At 38.1% G+C, this 11,605-nt stretch overlaps 1 protein-coding gene across 1 annotated transcript; it reads left to right on the forward strand.

The window, feature by feature from the left end:
- The first annotated feature begins 5,340 nt into the window (after positions 1–5,340).
- LOC131985302 (G-protein coupled receptor 20) lies at positions 5,341–7,965 on the forward strand. The gene is made up of 4 exons (XM_059350348.1): positions 5,341–5,526; positions 5,778–6,034; positions 6,137–6,269; positions 7,381–7,965. The coding sequence occupies exons 1-4, from the start codon at positions 5,341–5,343 to the stop codon at positions 7,963–7,965; spliced, it is 1,161 nt and encodes a 386-aa protein (XP_059206331.1).
- Positions 7,966–11,605: the final 3,640 nt, after the last annotated feature.

The following is an 11,605-nucleotide window of genomic DNA, read 5'->3' on the forward strand; positions in this document are numbered from 1 at the left end:
ACATAACTAAAATATTTAAGGTATATCCACTACATTTTTCCTAGATGAAGATGCATTACAAAAACTACACAGTTTACATTTTCTGCTTCATTTGGGCTGTTCTGACCATTGTGATGAAGGCCATAACATTGCAATTTGTGCTGCACTTTGCAGTTGTCAAAACAGATAAAACACAGACATGGATTTAGTGTTTTTTACCCTGGTTTGGATCCTACACTTAGCCTAATGCAACTTGATAGGTTATTTTCAATTGACCCTTTGTGGTTTTTAAAGGCCAACCACTTTCAAACTCCATTTGTAACACAGACTTTTTGTTAAGAGTCCATCCAAAGAGAAACAAGCAATGTTACTTTAGTAATTTCCTGAGACCTTAGAAAATATTGCTTAAGTTAATTAACCTTTCAATTGCTTTCGAGTGGTTGGAGTGCCCTTTAATTCAATAACAGTTTCTTCAAATAGATTTCCTACACACAACTGCATCTCAGCACTTCTTTCACCCAGTAAATCCCACTAAAGTGTCAAGAGAGACATCCTTCCTCTCTGTCTCCAGCACTTTAAACAAGCCGGGCTGACAAAGGTTTCAAATATTTGAACAAGCCAAGAAAGATTCAATCAAACATTAGCCAGGACCTTTGCAAAATGACATCGCCAGCAATGTAAAATAATAAAAAGTCCCATATAAGTTTCATATGAAGTGAAGATGAATGAATGTGTGCTACGGCAGTTTTACATTTTGACATGTACAGTACACAGCTGCACACATGCACCTGGATGTACACAAACACACTGGAGTGGTCGCCATCTCTCTAGCTGTTTATGTCACTGAGGTTTATGAGGTGCTGCTTCACTTTATCTCTGTTAAAATGAATGTAAAAAACCTCCTCTCCATCCCCCTCTCCTTCACTATGAACTCTTTCTTTCTCTCTCTGTTCCTAGAAGTGTGCGTGTAAATTTAATTAAAGTGGTTCACAAGCTGGCAGCTTCGTAAAAACATCAGCAGAAACAGTTTAGATTTCTTTGTCTGTTTCTTCACCATTATTCGCCCCTCTCTTCTCTAATTGACTCAGGTATTTATACAGAGACAAACAGAGGTGGAGAAGGACATATGTTTTATTCCTTCAGACCCTTTCAGTGTGGGACCACCCAGAGACAGCATTAAATAAACTTTACTGTAGTCCATTCCAGTCTCTCCTTTCTTTTGCCTCATAGAGACAAGATAGAGTTTCTGTGACTTCATTTTTGCTAATTTTTTTGTCTACTAGTCACTTCAACTGTTGTTTCAGACCCTGATCAGATCCTGTTGCCTTCACTTTCTGTTTTCGATGTAATCACAAACAATGTTTTTGCCCATCAATCTACACTCAATAACCCATGACAAAGGCTGCAGGGATTTCTATGTAAATGTATTAGAAATCAAAAACTGAAATCTCTCATTTACATAACCTTACCTCAACTCTTTGTAGAGGAGCATGTATATGTTCCCCAGCTCACTATCCTCTTAACATGACATGGGTTTTATGTTCTCACCAATGATTTTCACTATAGTCAAATTTTTTTATAGTCAAGTTTCCTTGGATCAATATGTTGAAATCACCTAACTACACCTTATGAAACCCTTCAATTTGTGGGCAAGACCGTCTGTCTGTCTGTCTGTCAATCAGTCAGTCAGTCCGTCCGTCCGTCCGTCCGTCCGTCCGTCCATCTATCTATCTATCTATCTATCTATCTATCTATCTATCTATCTATCTATCTATCTATCTATCTATCTATCTATCTATCTATCTATCTATCTATCTATCTATCTATGGGATAAAGCAGGGTGATGGAGGGAGAGAAGGTTACAGGGATTGATAAAATAAGGAGAATAGAGCCAGAGAGGTGCAAGAAAATTAGTATATAAGGAACTTAGAGGCAATTTTTTTCTACTGTATTCTATTATAATTTGTATTTATTCCTGAATCGCACCTCTGTGAGACAGGAGCATGAGTTGCGAAGAAGACGAGGAGGAGGTCCAGCTGCCTGATGATACAATCATCCCACTCGGAGGGGCCAACTGTCTACTCAGTCTCTTGTGTTTACTAACTGACTGCAGAAAGAATAGAGGGCACAGTGAAAAAAGAAGAAGCAGAAGACTAAAAACAACTTTATCATAAGGATAAACGTTGAAACTTTAAGAAGTTGTGGGTGGATCTACTGGACGAGAGCTTTTTCACTCTTTGTCTTCACAAGGTATGTTTCAGAAATATTTTTTTCTGACATCTTGTTTGACATTTGTTTTCTCTTATTTCATTTCAGACAAGAAAAGATCAATAAAATGTTGCAATTTAGCGCATTTCTCATAAAGGTCTGCATGCCTTGAAACCTAGTGTAATAATATTTGAAAGAAACACTTATTTTACCCAACAAGACTTTGCCAGCACCCTCTAGTCACAGTTGTTTTTCTCTCATCTTTATGTTACATGCAGCTCATTGATTTCTGATGGGACCTTATGGGAAAACTGGAGATTTCATTAATTAAAGCTGACATAAAGTGAATTTCTTAGTCCTGTCTAGAACTCTTCAATTTTACAGATTTAAGGTTGTTAAAGTTAAAGCATGCTTTTCAAGATCTGACAGTTGAATTTATATGATCCAATCTTGTCTGTGTCCTGGGGAACAATAAACTGCACATAAATGTTATCGCACATGGACACGACATGTTGAAGAAATGGTTGAATCAGGAACAAGATTCCAGCGTGAAGGAATTTTTCGTCCAGGCCCTCAGACATGTTTTATCCATCTGACTAAATGATGATGAAGAGTGGAAAGATTTTCATCAGACAGGACGTGTTAAAAGATAGAAGCTCATCCGTCTCTGGTATTTATAAGGAAAGGAAAGACATTTTAAGGTCTGTCAAATAACACTTTCAACTGTGAAACCCACCAGGTGATCTGCCTTGTTTTTAGTGAAGAAAGTTGCCAAGTCCTGTTTAGGTGAAACTCATTTGAATTTGTTTAAATATCATATCACAAGTGTTATTTGAGATGAATCCCTCTAAATTAAGCAGTACTATTTCAATAATCAAACATGTTTTATCTTACCATGACGGGTTGCCAAAAATCTTGACTGAGACAGTAACAGGTGTGTTTTATGGGAAGTAGAAACTTTAAAACTTATATTTAAAGTATGTGTTTGGTGATTTCTATCACTCTCCATCTCTGTCTTACATTTATATCAGAGCTGAGCATATTTTAGCTGAAAATCTTTTGCAGCTAAAACGACAGGAAAGTTCATTCTTGTCCTTGGAAATAGTCGTTTCACAAACTATTTCTAAGCTTACATGTCAACAGATCCATCTACATGGCAACTGAGCTAAACTCCAACTGCCGATAAATTCTCAAGGACACACTGTAAAAGGTATTATTACATCTTGAAAATTACAGAACAAATTTAATTTAATTTGTTCAACATGATTATCTATATTCGCAGCTCCCCACTGCAGATTCAAGACTATTATTTTCCACCATTTATCTCTTCTCACATTCTCTATCAGCCAAGCTAGAGTCCCTTTAAAATCTTGTTCTATTTTTAGCTTAACTTACATTCACCTCGAACCTCTCGAAAGTGAACACCATCTACATGATGAGGAGTTTAAAGCCTCCCCGCCTTTCAACAGGATGTGTCACATTCACGTTCATGTTCAGCACAACATGTGTCAGCGGTGTGTTAAACAGCAGCACACACTGACAAGGCTCAAATTAATACTGTGTTTAAAGCAACACACAAGGTCAGACACTTAACTTTGTTGAAAGTGTCCGATCCTGTTAGAGCACATATGAAGATGGATTCAGTCGCCTCTACGGTACGAGAGGACGTTGTTTATAAAACGAGGATTTCTGAAGTCTCTCTCTCTGGATTAACTTCTGCTGATGTTGACCACTTTTTACCGAGCGGTCATTACTCATTCTTTTAGGTTTTAGTATGTGTGTGTCTGCACACCAAGCTGGAATATGTTGAGTTGTTTTGAGCCAGTTGGAGCACATTGGATCAATATAGATTTGAGCTGTTTCAGACTATTTATAATACAATATCTACAGCTGACTCCAGTGCTGCAAACATTACTGGAGCTCCTGTTATTACTTTAAATTCCTGCTGGGTGATGGTTTAACATAGACAGTAACAGCACAAGCACGTTTTTAGCCTTTAAACTACAAACAGATGAGGCTTGGAGTATTATTATCACTGTATACAACATGGACGTAGTCTCTGTAATGCCTGGCTAATCAAAAAATGAGCAAAGAGGTGGAATATGGATGAGCTGAGGCAGGACAAATGAAGCCTGGTTGCTGAAACATGCCATCTAAGATTGCACCCACCTGTCACTGAAAACAGCCCTTATTAATTATGCATAGCTTTAAACAGGTGAGTTATAAAACCACCCCCCAACATGGGGAAAATAAGCGACAGAGACTAAAAGCATTTTCTGTACCAGGCTGTAAACATGTTTATTTCTGCTGTAAAGTTGAGCATATTAACATGGAGGTCTATCGGGATTGATTCTCTTTTCGAGCCAGCCTCAAGTGGCCAGTCAAGGAACTGCATTTTTTGGCACTTCCATGTTTGCTTGCTTAATTTTTCAGCCCCTGAGGTTGCCACATGGAGATTTTATTTTCACTATAACAAAGTAAAAAATGAAGCAAAAGCTAGTTTCATTGCTATGTCTTAACTGCTACCTCAGTAAACACAACACAAAATTGCCCTCTATGCAGATGATGTATTACTATTCATATACAGCTGCATCTCAATCATTAGAATATCATGGAAAAGTCCCTTTCCAGTAGTTCAAGTCAAAATACCAAGTATTGAGTGCATATAGATGGATAGACTTTTTTTCAGAGGCACTCTTTGAGACACTGAATTTTAGGTATTCATTAAATATAAGCCATAATCATTATAATTAGAAGAAATTAGATAAATTAAGACATGAACTGTTTCATTCTGTGTGTAATGGATCTACATAATGTGTTATTTCCACCTTTTGAACTGAATTACTGACATAAATAAACTTTTCTATGATATTTTAACTTTTTGAGATGCACATGTACTTTAGTTTTTCTCAGTCAAATGATGGTACTGTAACTTCTTCTCAGAATGAATCAGAAAATGTTTTGCACACATATTTCATGCTTAAAGATACATTTTCTGTTGAAATGTGAGCTCAGATGCCTCAACGTACTTTTAGATGTTTGTTTAAAAGTCAAACATGACACTGTTATGTACCAGATTATTTTCTTCTTGTTCTTCTTCACTTCTCTTGCCACTCAGACCCCAACCTGTCATTCATTCATCCTTTTCAAACAATGGAGAGCCTTCTCATCAACAATAGCTTCAGCTCCACCACTAAGCCCCTCCTGCCCCTCTTGACCTCTGACCCTACTAACTGCAGTGCTTGGGACCAGCGGTGGGGGGCACCCTACCTGCATAGGTTAGCCCACCTAGATGTACAGCTGTACCAAGACTTCTATGCTGTGTGGGTCTCTCTCATGGTAAGACAAGACACCAATTAGTAGAAGAAGGGATCATGTTAGTCCACATTTTCACATAAATAAGCCTTCATTTAATGATAATCATCACTGTTAAAGGTAAAATGTATTTATGGCACGTGGTATAAAGAAGCCAAAGAGAAAAATAGACTAAATGAATCCCAAGAAATAATAATAAAATGACTTTATATTAGTTTGAAGTACAGCCTCCCTGCCTTCTCTGACTAGGTTTGACTGCTTCTCCTCTGCTGCAGGTGTGTAACTGTCTGATGCTGGTGGTCGGTGTAGTCCTCAACAGTCTGGCTCTCTACGTCTTCTGTGGGGCCTCCACCCATTCCTCAGCCTCTGTGGTTTACACCATGAACCTTGCTGTGGCTGACCTGCTGGTGGCGCTGTCATTGCCCGCTCGCATTGCTCTATACCACAGTGGAGGGAGCTGTGTGGCCTGCTCCTACGTTCACACCTTCAGCTACTTTGTCAACATGTACTGCAGTATACTGTTTCTGACCAGGTGGGTGGGTCACTCCTTAATTTAACATTTAAAAGAAGCTTTTTTTGAAGAAACCTTTTTTACTTCTGCTTTCATCTGTGACTTCCCTTCCACTCCTACCAGTATCTGTATAGATCGGTACCTCGCTGTTGTCCATGCGTCCGGTACTCTCCATCGATGCAGGACCACAGGAACAGCCAGGTGTGTCAGCGCCACAGTTTGGTTCATTGCTGTTGTGGTCACCTACTCTTTCCAGGTGAAGACACATGCACTACAAACACAACACAAACAATAGATCTTCAACCGTGGGTTAAACAGAATAAAAATGAAAAGAAGTCTCCTTCAATAGACATGCATACACACACCTACTATAGATAACACACTGACAATGGACAAATACATAATACAACCCCACTTCAAAATATCTGAACTATTCCTTTAAAGGCTTGAACTATGGCAGTAAAGTCTTTGGGCCAGCTAATGCACAGAGACCTGTACACAGACCTTTAATAATTTTAGCTCCAGTCCAATAATCCAAACAAAAAGGTGCTTGTGTTACTGGAAATGCACACCATATCATTTGAGCTGATGGTTTTTAGGGGAATTTGGTTTCATTGAAAAACCCTAAACTTCCAACCGTGGCTTTAACAGTATAAACTTGTCCCTAAGACCTATTCATGACGTAAAACGTTTGGTAAAGCTTGTCAGGAGTATTACAGTGACTAGGGAGCGCAGGCTGGGAGACCCACTTCAGGCCTTAAACACTAAATGGGTCACCATGTGATTGTGAAGCTTTGAATTGGCTAGGTGAGTGATTCCCAACTTTGGTTGGTCCCCACAAAGGGTCCCAAGATAAATCTAAAGGAGTCACTAGAGGATTCAAGAAAAGCAATCACTTGTGCATTTTTACTGAAATAATAGAATATAATTATTTTTCTCATGTATATGTCTTGTGAAATTCTGAATACTTTTACTTCTTCTGGCCCCTAAAGAGCCTTCAAGTTAAACAATATGAGAAGAAAATATTAGTCAGTTGAATTATTCACAATGAGATCTGCCTGTGGGGTTCCCCAGGGCTCTTTTCTTGATCCCCTTTTATTTATTACATACATGATTTGGGTATTGTAGGAGCTCAGGCAGGCAAACTCAATATGTTTCCCATAAATCTCAGTTTATCTTACGGGTTTATTGAATCTTGTTTAATCTTGTGTTTTTGATTTTATTACTTATATTATTTGTTTTTAACACATATTTTAACTTTGCTTTCAAAGGTGCTATTTCAAGTTTATTGTAACTGGGCTCATGAAAATGTTATGTGTTATGAGTGTTATTATGTCTAAAGGAAATATAGTTGGGATCTTTTACAGACTACTGCGTTGGAGTTCAGCTCCTCCTGCGTGCTCATCCCTGCCCTCTTCTACCTTACCATCCTGGAGTTCCTCCTCCCCCTGCTGGCCGTGGTGGGCTTCACTCTGCGCGTCGCATGTTTTCTCTCCGCCAGCCAAGGCCTGATGCCCCAGCAGAGCAGGGCGAGGAGGGCGCGCGCTGTTAGGCTGCTAGCCACTGTCTTGGTGGTCTTCACCATCTGCTTCACGCCATTCCACGTCCGGCAGGTGCTGGTTTACTTCCGGGTCAAAGTCGGAGAGGAGGGGCCTAACCAAGGGACGGGGCATGTACTTGCCTATCACATCACAGTTACCTTAAGCAGCCTGAACAGCTGCCTGGATCCAGTGGTTTACTGCTTTGTCACGGACAGCTTCAAGAGAGTGTGGAGGACAAGGAGGAGGGGAGCGAGGGAGGACGGGGAGGCGGGACACACAAGTGGGGGCGACGGGGAGAGGCACTCGGTGAATAAATGTCCAGGTACGGCACTGGCGATAGCTCATAGTGTGGCCACACTCACCTTCACCAGCTCTCCCCTCTCTGCTGTCACCATGGAACAGTCCATTTAAAGACAGGTTACCCCCTCTCAGCACATGTGAGTGGAACAGTCCAGAGAGACACCTGGAGAGAAAGACTCACCGACAGTGAGGGTGATGAAACAAAGACAAAAATGAATGGGCTGGAAAATAACAAACTAAACTATCAAAGAATGATGGCAAAAAAACACAAAACAACACTTCAGTCGCCCCTCCATCCCTTTATCTCTCCATGTCCTCGCCTCATCCCCCTGACCTTGCAGCTTAGAAGTTATACTGAGGCTGATGAGAACAAATACTGGACCACAAAGGGAGGCTTTTGCTGTGAAACTAGTAAGCTCTTACTGCTGGAGAGACCACATGCATCATTAAATCGTGATGTTAAAAAGTCCTAAAGACAGGATTAAAAAAATATTGAAAGATCTTGAATAACAGTTGAGACTGCCAGCTCATGTGGAGTGGATTATTATGAAACTATAGAGAATGTACAGATATTTGGTATCTAGGCTCTGACCTCATCATATACACCGCCTTCTTGGAAGGATTGTGGATTTCCAAGGCCACTTTATAAGGTACACCTGTAAAATCCAATGAAATCCAGTACTTGACATTAGATTAATGTCAAAAACAGGTATGAATTCATTCAAATATTTACTATTGAGGTTGGAATTTGCAGTGATGTTGAACTAAACTAACTTGCGTTAAAAAAAAAATTGTCCACCGGAGCTGTTGAAATAAAAATTCACTGTAATTAAAGCCGCACCATGTCACCGAAAAATCCCAACTATATGTTTCCTGTCTGTATCTTCAGTGTAACCTGTCCAATAAAGGCTAAAGTACCAATATGTAAAATTGATGTTTAGTAAGTAAAGTGGCCAAATTATGACCTCTTTAATAGAAACACTACTTTGTGTAACTTCTTACCATTTCTGTCACAATGTTTGAGCAGTATAAAGTCAAAGCAAAGGTTAAAAACATTCAGAACACATGACGTCAACAACATTAAAACGCAGAACGACAGAGTAGGAGTTAGAGAGAAAAACAATGGGGCAGCGTCTTGAGTCAACACATTGAATAAGCTCGAAGCAAAGCTCTCTTCACAAGTATAAACACTTGTAGCAGTTAGTTTCTGGAGCGCTCAGTGAACCTCTTTTTGTTTATCATTTTACAAGTGTCTTAATCGAAGGTGTCGTCAGCACCACACAGAGAACTTACACCTCTAAAACACTGACTTTAAAGAAAAGTATGAAAAACAGAAAAAAAAAATCCATTTTATATTTCTGACACTTTAGTGAACATAATCATTGGTGTGAGGCATTTCTGCAGGTTCATACCTCTCTTTCCATATTTGTTAGCATTTAATTTCAATGATGGGCAGGGATTTGTGTAGTTGCAATAATTTGCTGCTGATTTATTGTTTCACACATTATAACATTTTATACACTATTATACTATTACATAGATTCATTTGTGACACTTTGTTAATGGTTATCAATTGTTTTGTTAAATGGTGAATAAATATTTTGGAAAGCATAAACATTATTTGGATGACGACTTAATATATTATACAAAATGTATAATGCATGCAATTTTTGCAATCAGAATGTATTTATGTTCTCTCAGCTATACAATATATCATTTATAAATGATTTAATATAACACAAACCAATGATACAATAATAAATGATGGCATTATTAATAATTAGTTAACACTAAAGTATAGGTATTATTATAGATTATAGATAATATAAAAGTTGGATTAACCATCAATTTACCATCTTATATTTAATGATGGATATAATAAAGTTTCATATAACAATAATGATGATAATAATAATAATAATAATAATAATAATAATAATAATAATAATAATAGACAAAATAATAAAAAATCAGTTTGAATCAGATCTACAGAGCTCATCTGATTTGTTCCACCAGAGGACAGTGTCTCACCACAGCAGCTATGTTACAATAAAGTAAATGAAAACATACTGTTATAACAAATTCAATTATAATACCTGATCATTACTGATAATATTGCTGTGCAGGTTAAATATAAATATAAGGTTATATATGAGAAAGTTGGTCTGTGCAACCTGTGGGTGCTGTTTTTATAGCCTTCTGGGGGATAAAAATCCAAATTGCAAACATATTTTATTTACATAGAAAGCTTTGACTTACTATTGTCTACTCCATTAAACCTAAAATAAAAAAAAGACATTTTCAGCAAAAGTTCATCTAAAACATTTACTTCAGTTGTAATCAGCTAAATCAAGATGTGGTAAGTGTGGAAGTAGTTCACTCTTAAAATGTTTTTATTGATTGCATATTAGTGACAAGCTGTTAAGTTTTACAGATATTAAATAAACTGTCAGTCATGTTGAGAATATGAGTCATTAAAGTGAGTTGTATTTCCCTCTCACCCCTCCAGAGGGGCCGCAGGTCATCAGAGTTCACTTAACGTAATGTTCTGTAACTTTACACCTCTGCATAAGTACATCACACACACACACACACACACACACACACACATGCACACATGCACACACACACACACACACACACACACACACACACACACACACACACACACACTTACCATCAGCTGGTCCTGCAGTCACATGATGAGTCTCGGTCAGACACACACACATAAACACACACACCAGTTTCAGGTTCCTTCTCTGGTTTCTCTGTATGGAAAGAGAGAGGGGGTCAGACCCTGAGTGTGAGACAGACATCTGATTCTGCAGGAACAAAGTTTCCTGATGTTCCTCTTCTCTCTCAGTGGTCTGACCACACGGCATCATGGGAAACCAGTCGGCTGCTTTGAAGATGCTGAGCTGATGTTTTTGCCCCAAGAGGGGAAAGAATGGTTGACGTCAGCCTGAAGACCTGGAGGAAGACCAGCAGGTTCCTTCACCAGCAGTCACATGAAAGATGAAAAATAATACTCGAACTCTGCATTGATATCAAATAAAACATTTTATTACAAAACCCTGGGGGTTAAACTCATACAACCTCTCCAAAATGACTATTTTGAATTGAGGTATTTTAAATGATTGAAGAAAAATGTTCAATGAGGAATTGAAGAAAACAGAGGCCTCATAAAACATCATAAGGAATTATGATTATGAATTAATTTAAACCCAGTATATGAAGTTGTGAAACTTGCCTATAGTTTTCCAAATTACAATAACTGCTGATTTGTTTTGGTTCTTGATTTTTTTACAAATGTTTACAATTTACCTGTTTCAAGAAATGTGTTGGCAGATGTTGTGTTTATCTTATTCAAATGGTGCTCCTTCTGTCTTTCTTTCTCATTTGATCACTGAACCAGACTTAACACAATATGCTGTTATTCACCGCATGGTTGCCTTATGCATCACAGCCTTTTAGTTGTGTCATTCCCTTGAACTTTAATGTATATTTTCTGTGTATATTCTACATATAACTGATACATTAAGACAGGGGAGATTCGGCTCTTTCCAATGTGAACTTAACACTAAAAATGTGCATCAAACTTTAAATAGATCAAGCAAAAAGCCAAGAGAAGGACCTTTCATCAGGTTAGGGCGTAATAGAAACATATTGTATTCACTATTTAAAGATAGTGAGGCTGCTCCTACATGCTTATTTATACATTATGTGTATTAAAAGGTGCAGTATCTAATTC

This window comes from Centropristis striata, chromosome 14 (genome assembly GCF_030273125.1).
Source record: "Centropristis striata isolate RG_2023a ecotype Rhode Island chromosome 14, C.striata_1.0, whole genome shotgun sequence".
NCBI classification, from domain to species: domain Eukaryota; kingdom Metazoa; phylum Chordata; class Actinopteri; order Perciformes; family Serranidae; genus Centropristis; species Centropristis striata.

What these genes read in the sequence shown, in the direction of transcription:
- LOC131985302 (XM_059350348.1), top strand. Translation starts at nt 5,341, where the DNA reads ATGGAGAGCCTTCTCATCAACAATAGCTTCAGCTCCACCACTAAGCCC. An exon ending in CTGTGTGGGTCTCTCTCATG is followed by an intron (nt 5,527 to 5,777) that starts GTAAGACAAGAC and finishes CCTCTGCTGCAG; the next exon opens with GTGTGTAACTGTCTGATGCT. An exon ending in TGGTCACCTACTCTTTCCAG is followed by an intron (nt 6,270 to 7,380) that starts GTGAAGACACAT and finishes GATCTTTTACAG; the next exon opens with ACTACTGCGTTGGAGTTCAG.